Source organism: Gavia stellata, chromosome 7 (assembly GCF_030936135.1).
Source record: "Gavia stellata isolate bGavSte3 chromosome 7, bGavSte3.hap2, whole genome shotgun sequence".
Classification (NCBI taxonomy): domain Eukaryota; kingdom Metazoa; phylum Chordata; class Aves; order Gaviiformes; family Gaviidae; genus Gavia; species Gavia stellata.
The window spans coordinates 40,790,790-40,806,992 of record NC_082600.1 but is presented as its reverse complement, the minus strand read 5'-3'; the positions used below and the strand labels follow the sequence as shown (position 1 = coordinate 40,806,992).

Here is a 16,203-nt window from a genome sequence, read left to right as displayed (position 1 = left end):
GTAATGAACCATGTGGATAAAGCAATAAAATGCTTATGGGGAAAAATATCCAGGCAAACACTTTCTAATACATTAAGAAGAACTGGAAGAAATATGGAAGTAGGAAAACATTTCCTTTCTAAGCAGGATAATTGATAATTGTCCCCAGGGAGGTGTGGGAGGGGGTTTCCTTCCTCCAAAGCATCTGCTACTAGCCACTGCCTGAGCTTGAAGGGCCGTTTAGTGTGATCCCATTTGGCAGTCCCTATGTTTCTGTCACTTTTATGCTCTACCTTTTAGTTATTCACATGTTTTGTAGGTTCACAGCAAAAGTAATTTTGACTCCTCCAGCTGTTGATAAACTTGAGCTGTCAATGCACTAAGAGTGACTGCTTGGGCAGGCTGGAGAATGTCAAGCGTTCAGCCAGTAGCTTTTGTTTACTTAGCATTTACATCATCTCTGTTGTTTTTTTTTTCCCTGTGTCTGCAGTAGTCAGTAATAGTTGCATATATGAGGGGCATATTGCAAATCTGTATTGAATTAATACTGATAATGGCCTTGCACAAATGCCCAAACAGAGAAGGATAATGTCCCCTACCCTTCAACTTATGACAGAGACCAAGGACAGTCTCAGTCCTTATGTTTCTGGTGCTTAGGAAATGATAGAAGTTAGCAAGAAGAGGATCTAGAAAAGCTGTGGAAAGGTTAGCAGCAGCTGGCCTTCGCCCATGGGAAGAAAGGTGTGCTATGGGAAAGGGTACAGGGGGAGCTGCTTGGGCTTGTGCTCCCCCAGAGCTCCTGTGCGATGCACGTGGCGGAGAGAAGTTGCTGATGCACAGATCCCCATGCAGGTAGAATTTTAGGGCCAGCGAGGTAAACCACTCTGAGATCCAGATTCCTGAGCAGAAAGAATCTGCTTAACAACCAGTCGGTAGCCAGTGAGGTATGGGCAACAGCCATGCAAATGTGAAGATCACCCCTGGGGAAAGTCCCAGATGCCAGAAGGTAACTCTCCCAAATGGCTTAGCTGTCGCAGTGGCTGTTTGTTCCTTTTAGCCTGTTTATTTGTTTACAGCTTGATCTCAGATCTTGCATCTTTGCTCTTTCACTTGGCTATATTTAATTTATGCTGCCATTTATCTTCCATGTGAATGCTAATTGTCCACATTGCTAATGTGCAGTCATTAAATGGTCCCTTTGTGCAGGGGGATGGTGGGGAGCCAGGGCATCAGATCCTTCCTCTCCCCTAAGAACTGCTAGGCATGTGTTATGAATTAGATTTGACAGGTCTGCAGTGTCGCAGGGCTTGGGCTTCAGGAATCCTCTCTGCATGGGCTTGGGGGGCGGGGGGGGAGGGAGGGAGGGAAAGCGGAGGGGATGTTAATCCAAACAGCTAATCCGCAACCTACTGAACAGGAGAACCAGAGATATGGTATAGAGCAGGGTCTGGTTTTTTGCTTAGCAATGTGTCAGAGAGATATGAGCAGCCTGATTTAGAAAAGGCAAGGCAAATTCAAACCAGCCATTTGGAATCTGCTGTACTGTGGGAGGTGAGCACTGGGTCAGCAAAGTTCAGGCAGGCAGCTGCAGTATGAACTTCCTTCCTTTGTACCCGCGTCTCCTCTGCAGCCTCCCCTCCTTGCAGTACCTGTGACAACAGCAGCCGTGCTGATGCAGGAGGGAGCTTTCTGGAGCAGGCTTTCTGCAGGATTCAGCTATTGATGCCCTGGCTGGTGCCAGCTCAAGATCTGATGGCCTCTTGTCTTTCTGCACACCCAGTCCCCTTTATCTTTACTCTTCTCCTCATGCACAGACCGACTGTGTAGTTCAGTAAATTAACCAGGGACTAGAAGAGAGATGTAGATAGGAGGAACCTACCTGAAACTGAGAAACCACTGAATAGATGTGTATCAAAGAACGGGGACTGGCCCAATCCCCAAGTCTTGCCTCCTTTGCACATTTCACTGTCCTTGACTGTTTGTTTACATCTCTCTCTCCTGTCCTTCTTCGTCACCTATAGATTACCCTTTGCAACATGGAAGATAGTTCAACAGTCTTCTCTGGCCTTTGCCTTTCCTAAAACATCTTAGCCTATGCTTTGTTTGAACTGTAGTTGCTTTGTTTGTATGTCTTATCTAGCCCTTTGATGCAGATAAATAGCCCTTCCTCAGTGCCTAGTCTTGCCTCTGTCTACACAAATATTTATTTTTGACCTATTCTCTGATTTTTTTACCTGAGTATGGAACTGTGATAAGGAAGTTATAGAAAACCCTTAAAAAGTCAACTCCCCCCTTCCCCAACTCCACTGATAAAAAGAAATGATCCCACACTATTCTCAGCCTTTTTTCTGCTGGCTTTTCCTCCACATGTTGGCACCGAGAGCGTGAGATTTGTGAGCCCAGGGTGCATCCAAGCCTGCCACAAAACACCTGCTGTTTTATTCCATCTCACTCCATGGGTACAGGCCAGCTCTGAGGGCAGCTGGTGCTCACAAATTTTGAGACACTTCTGATATAGGAATTACATTAGACTTCTATCTATTGAAATGTGTGTGTGAAAGAGTGTACTAGTATAAATGCTCTTCCTTAATTCCTGGGAGAATAGGATAGTGTGTCTACGTGGAGAAAAACTTCCTCTCCTTTAAAGGAGAAGAGTTTTCAGAGGCATTTTGCTGTGTGAAATGTTGGTTACAGGCAGCTGTGCAGTAAAAGGCAACTGAACAGATCTTGTGCCCACAAGCACTTTGGCCAACGACAATCCTAAATAAAGCACATTGTGCAGACTGTCGCTGGCCTAGCTGCCATGTGCAGGTTGGTCCATCCTGCAATACATGTCGTTGATGAGAACGCAGTCCTGTGCCCTTCTGTCACTCTGCTAGCTTGCACATCTGACCTGCAAAACCACCTGTGTACGTTATTTCGTGGCATCAGCCTGTTTTGCCCAGTTCCATCTCAGATTTTATGATGTGGATAAATCTCTACTGGAGAGACCAGCCAAAGTTGTTTGTGTACTCTAAGCATAATTGGATACCCAGTCTCCAGAGATAAAAAATTAATGTGCTAACCTCAGTGTGCCTCCAAGCTGTCCTCCAGCTCCCCCACACAGTCATTTTTGAAACATTTTTATTTCCATCCAGGCAGGGGGCTGGCCATGAATAAATGACGGGAGTCAGCCCCTCAGTTGGAGACGAGCTGTTTGTTCCTCTCCACAAGCAGCATCAATTTGAAAAGCTACATCAGGCCTACTTTTTCCCTGCCTCAGTGCTGATCCACGCTGGGGCCATGGTGGGAGCTACTTCTGAATGCAAGGATGCATCGATGCCCACCTTGCGACAAGATACCCTGCAGCAGGTGCCTTTTCAGTGAAAATATGTACATTACCTTGAGTTGACTTCTCATTACTTTAACTGTTTGGTTTTTTGTTTTTCCAGAGCTTGTTTTCATAAGGAAAAAGAGTCAGAATACTTAAAGAAACAGTAGTGATTGCAGAGTTTGGAACTGCATAACGATTTCCACTCAAACCCTGTTTGCAGCTGTAAATTTCTCAGACTTTCGTGCTTGTGTTTTGGGATGCTGAGGAAAAAAATAGATCAATTGTTCAGAGTTTTGGAATAGTGGAAAATCCAAAACTTGTCTCCTATGTACAGGGACCTATAGGGGACTTCTTGTTTTGTTTGGAGTTGGGGGGGTGGGTGGTTTTGGTAGTTTGGGGGTTTTTTTTATATACTGCCTGGCCAGGACCTGAAATGCTAGTGCTTCTCAGTAGTTTATGGGAAAACGTTTCCAATTTGACTAATTAGTTTTTGAAAACCGTGTGTTGCTTCAGTAACATGTCAGCTCTTGAGACAGAATGGTATCATTTATGTATTTATAATTTTTTTTCCTTTCTCACTATCTCCTCGCTCTTTTTCTCCTCCATGTAGAATTTGAACCAAGTAAAACCCAAAAGTTTTGACTAAATTTGAACTTAGGTGCTCTGCCTTTCCACACTCCTCCAGGGAGTAATTTCCAGATCCAAAGTTTACAACATGTCACAGGGAGCTGTGTCAGGACACTGGCCAGTCTTACCTGAATACTGAGGGATGCTGCTGGACGGGGCTGTATATTAAGCACTATAATCCCTCCTTGAGTTCCCTGAGCTGATGGGAATGATGCGTTTTAGTGGCCAGAGGCCAAGTCTCAGGAGAGGTACCCCTCAAAATCAGGAAATCTGTATGTTAACATGTCAGACTCTTTTTTCTGCCTTCCTATTCTGTATCTCCTACTATTTATTGTCATGAAGCACTGGACAGTTACAATGATTTATTGTGAGCAGTGAGATTTTGTCCCATGCTTTAGGTGTTCCTGCAGAAGACTCTGTAAGATCAGTGCACGGACACTTGTGTGAAGTGTTGCCTTATGGTGCAGGAACGCTGACTCCCCAAATCTCCAAGATGTGGTCAGTTGATTCTGTATTTCCCTAGCTGTACCTTCCACTGCCCACCTCCCAGCTCATTCATTAGCTGTTCAACTTAAGGGCCATATCAATTCCTGTAAAAGACATGATCAAATGCTCTTCCTTCCCCCACATTCAGAGGCTTCCTCTGCCTCCTACAGATGTTCCTCCTTCTTGTAGCACTTGTAAGCTCATAGTGCTCCTTGGCCATGCCTCTCTGTGAGCAGGGGCTGTAGGAAAGGCAAACCTATCAGAGTTGCTAAAAACTGTGCAAAGCCAACAGCTACTTCTATCCCCACAGCATCAACTAACTCAAAGAGGAGATAAATTCCGGTTACTAGGGAGAACTGGCAATACTTTGAGTGGGTGGTTTGCAGCACCTCTCTCAGTAGCACAGCCTGCTTCTCTGGCTGCCAGCAAAAGGCATGCCCGTGCTGTGCAGGGGAGTGCGGCGTGGGGAGCCTGAGCTAGCGGAGGCCCATTGCGCTCTGCAGCCTCATTAGCTTGACTCTGGGAACAGAACAGCAGCCGTTTCCCAGTGCTACACCCAGGTTCAGAGCTTATTTGGTTGAACACTGTGCCACATCGACGCAGATGTGTCACCACCAACCTAAGCTGCACTTACAGCCTGCTGGAGGGTCTCTGTATCAAGTGCCCCAACACTTCCCAGTTTGGGGTTAGCCAACATGCTTATCTCTGGTGTTAACGACAGAGTAAACATGCCCAGAGAGACTGGCCATTTCCTCTCATTCAGTTTGATTTACATTTTTTCCTGGAAAACTGCAATGAAAAAACCCTGTACTTAATTCACTGGCAAGGAGGCCACAGAAATGACTGTGCACATCTCTGCCTGGCTGCATACATATGAGGGAGCAAGAGCCTTGAATGCATTTCAGCTGTGCTTGGCCTGTTCCTCACCGCACCAGGGGTTATATATATGTTTTTCTTTTATTGTTCCCTTCCAGGGCAGGGTCTAGCCTTGAGCGCAGAAGCACCTCCACAACCCGCCTCTCTGACCCCCACCATTGCTCATTACACCCCAGCAATGACTGGGGCAGAGGTGGGTGCGTGCCCAGCCAGGCATCTCCCTCCTCTTCCTTCAACAAAAGCCACAGTCCTAGTGCTGCTTTTCTTTGCCCTTCTCCTTAAAGCCATTTTTTTATTTAATTACCACATCGTCATTTCTTGCACGAGCCTGCCTATCCTCCACCGATGCATTTTGAGCAGCAAATGAAGGGGGCTGCGCGGCAATTCCTTACACTTGAGAGATGAAGCAATAACAGGTGGCAAGGCCAGAGGCAGCCCCGGCTGGGCACCCCGCTCGCCATGGAGACCGGCCAGGCCCGCCAGGGATGAGCGCTGGCGGCAAGGGGGGGCGGCGAGCGAAGGCACATGGGGGCACTTAGGCTATAGATTGGGATTATATGTCATCAAGTCCTCCAAGGGGCTTGACGACCGCAGCCTCAGGCTCTTGGCTGGCGTTTTGCTGCGCAGGCAGCCAAACGTTGGTCTTGCGCTTTGACAGCGAGAAAAAGGGAGGCGTCGGGAAGGAAAACCGGGCCCCGTCTCAGACAAAGAGTCTTGTAGATTTAAAAAAAAAAAAAGAAAGAAAAAAGCAAATCCACCCCTTTTCCTCCATTGCAAAGTGCATTGACTTGATTCAGGCCTACACGCAGGTTCCCGTGGTCTCTATTGTGCTGTGCAAATTTTTGTTGCAAACAGAGTAAATGGCCTGATTCAAAGCCTTTCAAATTGAATTGAAAACCTCCAGTGGACTTTATTGGTTTTGGATCAAGCCCAGAAGAAACAGGTAAGAGCTGGACAAAATGTGCTAGGAAAAATCCCTTTGGGAGCGCGTGTATGTCCGACTGTAGCCAATTCACTGTAATCGTTTAAATAAACGTTGCACAGCCCCCCACCCCGACAGCGAGGCACGCACTCTGCTCCTCGTTCTCCACTGCCTCTCCAGTAGTGTAGATAAGATAAAAAACAGGGATAAAATGCTACCAAACCTAGATGCACAGCTTAAAACACGGTTAAGTACTATGCTGTATTACCTACAGGCTGAAGAAACATATGTGACTGTGATTTGGTACCAAGGAACAGAGAAACCAGTTCTTCTTTTAAGCACTGGTTCCAGCTCCAAGTTTTTAAAGATCGTGATCCAAATTATCAAAATAACTTCACTTAGAAATCAGAAAACTGAAAAACTGCAAGGTTCTATTTATATGGGGTTTTGTCTGTATGTATTTAAGGGTCACATTTTGAAGGACAGCTATTTAAAATATCTGTATTCTGAATTTTCTGATTAACAAATGGGGAAGAGAGTTGCTTCTTCTGAACTTGCCTTCCATTCAAGATATTCTCTGCAGCCATGAGAGCTAGAAAACTGAGATTCTTACTGAGTCATGTGGCTCCAGGTGATGATGTAGAAAAGAAAAATCCTAATTTCTTAATGTTATTTCCGTAGAAGCGGCTTACTTTTATTATTAAAGTGAAACCATGAGGAAGATAACTTCTAGGTTTTTTCATTACTTGAGGATGGAAGAAGGGAAGTTAGAACTCTGTTTAGAGCCCCTGCCTTCAAAATCAAGAAGGCGTAGAAGTTATTTGAAATGTATAAACTCAGTCAATTTGTTTAGCTTTTTAGGTTTTGTCTACAGAACAAAGTTACTGTGTGATATACTACAGAATTTATTTAATTTACAGTACTTATTTGCATCCTGTGAATGATGGTACCATATTTTAAGTAGGTCTTTATTCTCCTTAGCTTGATATAGTTTGAAATTAACTGGATTAGGCTAAGAAGAAAAGATGTATTTCAGAGTAAGTGCATACCAAAGTTATTTGGAAATATTGACTTCATTCTCAGTCTGCATCCTGTCTTCAGAAGAATCAGCTTTCAGGTACAGAGAAACTATCATTTGAACTGTGCAGATCTTTCTGTGTCTCTCCTTCATCCATTTTTTTAAAGTATTGTAAAAATATGATACTCTATTTATTTTGGGGCAGATGTAGATAAAGACAGGGCCTTTGATGAAACTAGAAAGTGCCACCAAGTTGAAATGGCAAGAGGCACTGATTTAAATACACCTGCTATGAGCACACCTCAGCTCAGGCAGTACTCCCCAAAGCTCCTCAGGGCTTTTGATCTGTTGCTGCAGTTCGTAATGTAAAAGAAAATCAGAGGAATTTTGAGTAAGTTAGGACAAGACCGTGGTTGGTTTTCAAGGCTTTGCTTTAAAACGGTTTCTGATTCTGGGCAAAGACATTTTAGACAAAATCCTTGGCTGTAGTCACCTGATCCAAGTGATTGAGCTAGCAGTGAGTTACTTCTCATTAGCTGAGCTATCATCTGGCTTAAGCTAGCACCTTCTACTTCGTGATTAACATGTGCAAAAAGTGGATACCTAGTTGATTACTACGTCTCAGATATGAAAAGCAGCTACACATTAGTCCCTAGTAATTTAATTGCTTTCACTTACGAATCCATTCCCATACTTACTTTTGTAATAATTTTGATTAAGGGGTGGGATTAGGCTTGGGGTTTTGGTGCTTGATACCCTTCTCATGAATATTGCACGTTCTATCTTGCTTTGTTTCTGAATTCCCTCATCATTTGTGAACGACAGTAAAATAGAATTAAAAATGCCAAGGATGGACACAAAAAAATCCTTTGAAAGTAAGAGCTCCGCTTGCTATCGTCTGGAAATCTCTTTATTCTCAAACCTTCTGTGATTTAGCCTGGGGCTTAATTCACTGTACAGTACTGATCAAGAAAATAAGCTTGAGTCAGGTTTGATTCTACTTTTTGCACCTGTTAGAACAAAAAAAAACGTTGAAGAGAGTAACATTGCCTGGCTTATTTGGCTCTAGAGATACATCATTTAAGATATCATTGATGTAACTTCAGGGACTTCTCATCTGTGCATGACTTTTCAGGCCTGACATCCCTATCACACTCAACTGAGCCAGGTCCATAGTTATGAGTGACGAGCAATAGATGAGCACATAGGCACTCACATTAGAAATTAAATTAAATTGGAAATAAGAAGGAAGAATAGAAAAAAGAAAAGAAAAGGGAGGTGATCAAACCGCTTGCTTATTCCCTTGCCAGTAGTCTAGGAGAATCCCTTCAGCTTGATCGCAGTCAGCGAATATCCTCCACTTGTCCCGCAGACGAATTGATCAGTACATGTATTTTCACAAGGTCCTCTGTCCTGTTTCCAGTTTGACAGTCAGTGGATCTTAGGGTCATAAGTTGCATTGGAAAAATTTAAGTCAGTATATGCAGAGTATTAAACCAATTATACCATTCCGAGTGGTGGTAGAAGTGGAGCACTTTCCTAAGTCTGGTGGCCGGCACTTTGAATGCTTGTTTTTATCTGCGGCCTCACCACAGAATTGTTGTGTGTTCATGAGTAAGCCAGTTCATCACTCTACCTCCAAGTCTTTCAGCTGTAAAATGCAATGCTGCCTCCTCGCCATGAGACTTAATTAGGGCCCAGCAACACTTTGGTTAGAATAAATGGCAAAAGAGGCTTTTAACCTCACCGAGGGTTAATACTAGGATCTTAGTATCTGTAAGGCACTTTAAGAAACTCGGATTAAAAGTGAAGTAACGTAATATGAAACAAAAAAACCCCACTGAATGTTGAGCTTGCTGAGTTTGCATTGCATATGGCCCGTCTGTAGATGCAGCACAATATAAAGAAGTAATTACTTAACTTTTTCAGAATGGGGCTGTAGTGGGACAAATAAATGCTAGGGAGATCTGCTTTTTATACACAAAATACGTACAAGTAGCAACTTTATGATCATTTTGTTACAGCTCTTAAAATGAGCCGGTGCGCTAGGCTTCCACCTGGTTCCTGTTCTTTTTTTGCTTATCTTGCATGCACATATTAAATGCTTTTCTGCGAACAGGCAAAATGCTAACCTAATGCTGGGAGCTTCTCTCTGGTTTTGGGAGAACTGGGGATCTGCTGACCAGGACCGCTTCAGAGCAAAGCCCATTGCTCTGTCAGGGGCTCAGCGACCATGCAGGAAGATACTGATGTATTTGCAGCCTTACGGGTTTTAATCTTTTTCTTCATGTCACTTTGCCTGCAATCTTTCAGTTACCAATCTCCAAAAAGCTCAGCTAATCAACAGCTGGAAGTAAATGAATAACTAGATGCACCCAAACCAGAAAAGCAGATTGAACTCAGAGGAAATTTTAATTTTAAGTGTATGTCTTGGACTGCTACCAGAAGCCCTTTAGAATGTCATTGTTCTTTGGGGCAAATTTGGATGTGGACAAAAAGACCATTAATAAAGGCTGTCAAAACATCTGCTAAAAATCTGCAAGTTACAAAATATGCATTAAAAAGATAATTAAATATAGATGGTACAGTTTAAAGGTCTTCATCTTCTAGTTTGTGGAAATCTTCACAGGGTAGGATTAGGCCAGGTATACCACTGGAAGTTTTAAGTTAAAAAAGGAGAAACAAAGATGAAGATCAACCATTCCCCCCCCCCCTTCCCCAGTTCCTAGTTAGACTGTGCAGGAACAAGAAGTTTTCCCTCTCTGGAGAACAGAGGAGAAAAATGGCAGTTGTGAGCGAGAAAAAAAGCACATTGCTGTTCTGCTCAGCTAATAGGAATGCAGAAGACCTCTGCCCTTCTCTCCTTTCTAGGGGACCTGCCTCCTCCTCTGCTTAAGTCCCGGTGTGTGTCTGCTCCTTTCCAACTATTCCTAGCTGGAAAATAAGAATGTAATTTCCCCCCTTTTTTTCTTGGCTGAAAGAGTCTTTAACTCTGCCGGCTGGGACCTCTGCCCCGGGCTGACTCCCTGCACCTGTGCTGGGTGCTGGGGTGGTGCTGGGCCTGCTGCCCTCCCCGCTCGCCCAGGGGACATGCGCTCTGCTGCAGGTACCTTAACCCTTGGGGGAACCACCCACAAGTGGCTTTGCCTGTGACTGTTCATGGGCGTTTGAACCAACAACTTCTTTACTAAGGACACCCTGCCACTTTGAGATGTAATCCCCAGAAAAGCTACTTGAGATAAAACCAGTCAGGGTACCTATCCCCCCATCTCCTTGCTGTCGGTTTTTGAGTTTTGGGGAATATATTTTTCCTTTCTGAATTTGTATTTTGTGGGTTTACGATTGTGACTGCAGTCTGAAAACCCGGGCTTGACTCACTGACAGCATAGGTCTGATTCTGCGTTAGGGATTGTTTCTATGCCTGTGTGTGTTCTGAAGTCCCTGAACTGTATAGGGACCTCTGGCAGCAGGTCCTTGTGAGGGACCAGCCTGGCTGGCAAGGAAACGGTGAAGTGCATTTCAGGCAAAATAGGTACAACACAGCGTGTACTTACAATGGAGGTGACTTACACAGTTCACTTTTTGTTCTGACAATATTTTGGGAAGACAGTGGCCTGCAAACTCACCGAGCTAACATCCTATCAAGGAGAAGGGGGAAATGTCCAAATGGAATGCTCTTTAGTAAATCTGATTTCTAACCTGACTGCAGCCCAGAAAGGACCAGACGGGGTCATCATTCCCAATAACTACTGTGACTTCTGCCTCGGAGGCTCCAATATGAACAAAAAAAGTGGCCGGCCTGAGGAACTTGTATCATGCTCAGACTGTGGGCGCTCTGGTAGGTGACTGCTTCTTGCAACTTTCTTCCATGAAGGCGTTTGTGTGATTTGTTTTTTGCTCCTTTTGAAGATTTTGAAGAAAGGCAGAGCATTTGGGAGGGGATAGAAGATGAGGTCTTACCTCTTGTCTGTGTTTGTGGGAAAGGATGACTGGGAAATGTTCTGTCATAAACCCCATTGTTGGATTCACATTTTTAAGCTAATGGGGTCCTATGAAATAATAAAGTTTTAATGTATTTTTTGGCTTCTGTGGACGTTGCTATATGTACTAGTTGTTCTTTAAGTGGAAGGAGAAAATCCTATAACAATGTTAAAGAATGGGCTCTGTCTTCAAATGCTGCAATTACAACTATAAATTACTTACAAGATTTATGAAAGTTGCATGACAAGCATTTCCATTGATTACACATTTCATGCATTTCTTCATCCAAAAAAGAAAGAGGGAGGAAATTACAGGGTAGGGAAAGGGGTAGCTGTCAAGAATTATCCTCTTACAAGATGACTATCATTAATTTTGTTTAAAGAGGTTTTTATTTCTCTGTTTTCTTCCCTTCTCTCTTTTTAAATGTAGGCAATTGTGTCTTTCCCATTCTGAGTTGTCTTTATTTCTGGACTGTTGTTTTCTTCCTTCCTTTCTTTCTTTTTTTTCTTTCTTTCTCTTTTTTTGGGAAATTTTATCCCAGCTGAGTAGTTATTTATAGCTGGCATGGGAGGTGGTGGCGGTGGTAGAGGGAATGGGAAACCTTTAACAACTGCATATTCCAGCTTTGGTCCAAGTTGCCAGTTGTGATATTTCTGGACAGCGGTGCTACTAGTGGTGATAAGACCATCTTATGGAAATCTGAAAACCAAAGGACCTTGAAAATCAGTATTGCTGCTGCTGCTTCTGTACTGTAGTCACTGAAAGATGTCTGTTGCGTGATGGATGAAATGTGATGTGGAGTGTTCTCATGCCAAGGGAATGGCATTTTTATGCTCCTGCTGAAATTCGTAGTAAGCCTCTTACCACATTCAGTGGGAGCAGGACTAGACTCTCACTGGCAAAGTGCCTTCTGCAGTTGTTGTGACCTTTGAAGATACTCTGAAGTGATACTGACTGGTCACCAGAGGACCCCTTCGGTTTTCTCCAGGGGCGTCCTTACGAATGCTGTGCAGTCAGGGGCACGAACCTTTTAGTGTATACATGTTTGCTTCTTAATCACTGAAGGGGGAAGCTCATGTGGTCTGTGGTGCCATCTTGGAAGATCATTGCCCTTCCCCTTGATTGTTACAGTTCCATATAACACATTTCAGCATTGTCCTGATACGGCACAGTGAGATGGATCCATATTTTTTTACTATTTAAACATTGCTATGGTGATTATATCAGAATGCAACACAAATACATTAATTCCCTTGATTCCTTAGTGTGATAGAACGAGTAGATCAGCATGTAACCTAAATTGTGCAAAATCATTTCCATTAAATGCTATCCTTGTACAAATTCTGACCCACCTGGGTTGTTCATAGGGGTCTGCAATGGTGTGACTGATGTGTGATGAAAGTGATTAAGGTACAACCACACACTAATCTGTAAACTAAAACAATGAAACCTCTTTGGTGGTTGCCATCTTTCTCTTTCTTGATAATGGAGAACATTTTCATTATACTGAAAGAGAGGTCATGGAAATTATATTGTTTCTTTCCTTCACAAAGTCAGTAAAATCACATCTCTACAAGGTGGTTCATCTGCCAATTATTTTCTTTTTGTGAACAGGATTTAATTCTTCGTGTCTCAAGCAATGCAGTGTACTTGTTATATGGCTGATTCCTGTAGCTGGAGCGGGGACCAAACAGTTGGTTACTTAATACCATGCTACTGTTTCTGAATAATAAACCAGCCGTTCCCTAAAATCTCACACTTTCATTTTCCTGGGGCACAAGAGACATCTTTTTCTTTACCTTTCCTGAAGAGAGAATTTGAAGGCTATACTAATAATCACATAACATGTTTGATTGAGGGAGAAAATAAACCTCAGATTCACAGATTTCAGTATTTGACTTCTCTTTTTAAGAGTCTTCTTTTTGTTGTTGTTGGTGGTGGTGGTGGTGCTCTTAATGTCCTGTGTGGAGAATTTCCTGTTCCATATTGAAAGTTGGATTGACTCACACACATTTGAACTTCTCAGTGTTCCCCAAGACGGGTCACTTCTCATCTTAGTTGTTTTAGTTGTTGAACTGTATGGATTTGTTTTGGGGATTTTATTTTTGAAGGAGATGCCATGAAAATGGAATAAAAGCATTTGTTTAGGTTGCTTTCATGTAGTCTTCAAAATGTATTTCATTTTGTCTACAGAGGAGGCTCTTTAGGACCAGGTGAAGGACAGGGATAAAAAATAGTCCTGAGGTTGATGAGCTATCTCGTGGGTTAGCAGTAAATTCGTGACAGTTGATGCCAGTCTGAAGGACAGTCATTGTGCTTAGAGCTAACGGTGTCTAATTACTTATACGGTCTAAAAATCTTTTAAAATTGATGTAAGTCAACACGAGGAAATATTTTAATGTCTTTTGAAGAGAGGAAAACGTGATTAACCCTTTCGCTGCAATAGCTGTGGGCACCTGTGTTGTTTGTAGATTTTTTTTTTTCTTTGATAGAGAAACTTACCCTTTTTTATTTTTCTTACTGCAGTTCTACTGAGCTATGTTGTTGAGGTGCGCGGGCACATACAAGCACACACCTATGAGCTCGATAGTCTGAATTGTTTAATAATAATGATGATTAAAAAATTATGATGATGATGCCTGTTGCTTAACCCATGTGCTGATATATTCATCATACATGTCAGCTCATTTGGGAAGAGAAGGCAGGAGGGACGAAGCAGCGCCAGCACGCACTACGGAGGACTTGTTCGGTTCCACGTCAGAAAGCGACACCTCGACCTTTCATGGCTTTGACGAGGATGATGCAGAAGAGCCTCTCTCAAGCCGAGGAGGTGGCTGTGGTGGCAGCTCTCCCTCTGCAGACAAAAAGGGCGGCTGCTAAAATAACTAAAAAGACACACAAACTCTGAGCAATTTGCTGTCCTTTTTACTACTAGGATTATTATTACCTTTTTCTTTTTTTAATTTTAGGTCCTTGGGTTTTTGGTTTTTTGTTGTTGTTGTTATTTTTGTTGTTTTTCCTGTGGGGTGTACACTGAAAGCACAAGCGTTTAAAGCTCTTGACAACTACTTTGAAGAGACAGAAGGTTTTGACTCTCCTGTTACTTTTTTCATTTTAATTTGTTTTCCTCCCACCTCCCCCCCTTCTCTTTCTCTCTGGAAACATAAAAGATGGATTTAGTATTTTTTTTAGTAGTGAGCAGAGTTGATTTTCTTGTCTTTTAATATATATATCGGCAAACCATGAAAAATGCAGATGGGTTGGAGAGCAGAAAGCAAACCCAAATAGGTTTTTTTAATTATTATTATTATTATTATTTATATATTCTATATATTATTAGAAAAACTACTTTTTAAATAAAAATACAAAAAACATAAAAGAAATGGATGTCTACTTGATAATAGAACAGTTTCTAGAGAACCACTGTGGGCGGACTCTATCAGAGGACAAGGAAACCCTTGATGTGATGGCTTCTGCGTTTTGAGATTTTGCACTTACTGTAGCATGTGGAGTTTGGCTCTTCTTGTACACCTGCTACGCTTGTCTTTAACAGCCTGAAAATACAAGCAGCACCATTGAAGACCATGACCTTGGGGAACACGTTTCCATCTCTCCTTTGGAAACCTTTACACTCAATAGATCTCTTCCTCCCTGCACCCTTTAATGTCTTCCTCACTCCGTTCTACTTTTTTTTTCTTTTCCTTCACCTTTCACTTCATGGACAGCAATTTCCAAGCATAGGGATGGAATATGAATGGCAAGTCGTAGATGTCAAAGACAAAACAGATGGAGGAGCAGAATCATGGACGAAATTATATGGAAAAATACCTCACCTGTACTTTTCTTTCCATTTTTAAATTTTAATTCGCAGCATTTTTTCCTGTGTCGCCCAGTTTTTTCTCTCTGTAGTGTCTTGTGAGACACTCTGTCTGCTTTTCAATAGCTTCTCTTGAAATAAACCAAAGCAATACTCATTAAAGTTCCAAGGGCAATGGAGAAGAGAGTGACTCCCTTCCCAGCGACTTTCCCAGAAAGGAGGAAACATGCACCAGGATTTGAAAGGTATGTCCGAGCTGAAATGTCTTTCACTCAGTTTGAAATCTCTGTGCCCTGGATTTTCAACAGACCCTTGGCTGAGCTTTGTTGTAGGAGTAAATCCCATGGATTAAATTGTGTTATGAGTGTGCGCCACATTCACACCCCTGGTGAAGCTAATGGAAGTTCTGTGGGAGCAGGATCCAGCCTTGTGTACAGTCAGAAGTGATTCAAAAGGAGTCAGTGTGTAGGTCGTTTTGCTGTCCTAACGCAGGCAAAAATCTCCCTGGAGCGGGGGCAAGATTCGGTTCTAAGGATAGATTTTTACTGTTGTGTATAATACCAAACAGGGTGAAATCAGGACCTCATTTAAATCAGAGGCAAAATAGACATTTATCTGGGCAGTGCCTAATCCTTAAACTGGAGATGTGTGTTTTTGATACCAGAATAAAAATCTCAGCCTTGCAATGAAGACTTGGGATATGTATTGTTCTAATGCATGAATGAAGCCTATCCAAATGAATTCCGTTTCTCCTGTTTCTTTTGCTGGGGTAACACAATACTGTCTGTGGGAGCTCTTTCAACTTCTTTTTCCCCTCTATAAACCTTAAAAAAAAGAGAAAGGATCCAGTCTCTAATTTTTTCATTGTTCACTTTAGACATGGAATAAACAGTGGACAGATTCTGCTTTTAGGTACATAGGTGTAAATCCAGAATACATGCTACTGTTGTCTAGATCACATTTTAATAATCTGCCTTCAGGATGGTGTTAGGAAATGTTACGAAACACCGCTGTGTGTTTATACCATAGGACAGTGCATGCCAGAGCCATGCAGACCTGCCAGGAGAAAGCCTTCTTTAAGCTTTCCCCATATTTATAATCTTTTTCTGTTGCTATTCTATTCCTGCTGGTGTATTATAATCGATGCAGTGTCAAGCAATGATATTTTGACTTAATGCTGTCAA

General features: G+C 42.6%; 1 protein-coding gene across 4 annotated transcripts in view; it reads left to right on the top strand.

Annotated features, from left to right (window-relative positions):
- DPF3 (double PHD fingers 3) overlaps positions 1-16,203 on the top strand; it is a 161,876-nt gene that overhangs the window by 120,648 nt on the left and 25,025 nt on the right. For 2 of the 4 annotated variants that reach the window (XM_059819182.1, XM_059819180.1), the window contains 2 exons: positions 10,931-11,059; positions 13,886-14,366. In XM_059819182.1, the coding sequence (XP_059675165.1) occupies positions 10,931-11,059; positions 13,886-14,082 (326 nt within the window). In that variant the 3' untranslated portion in view covers positions 14,083-14,366. Of the gene's footprint in view, positions 1-10,930; positions 11,060-13,885; positions 14,367-16,203 lie in introns of those variants that run through there. The other 2 variants (XM_059819179.1, XM_059819178.1) reach the window with 1 other exon arrangement.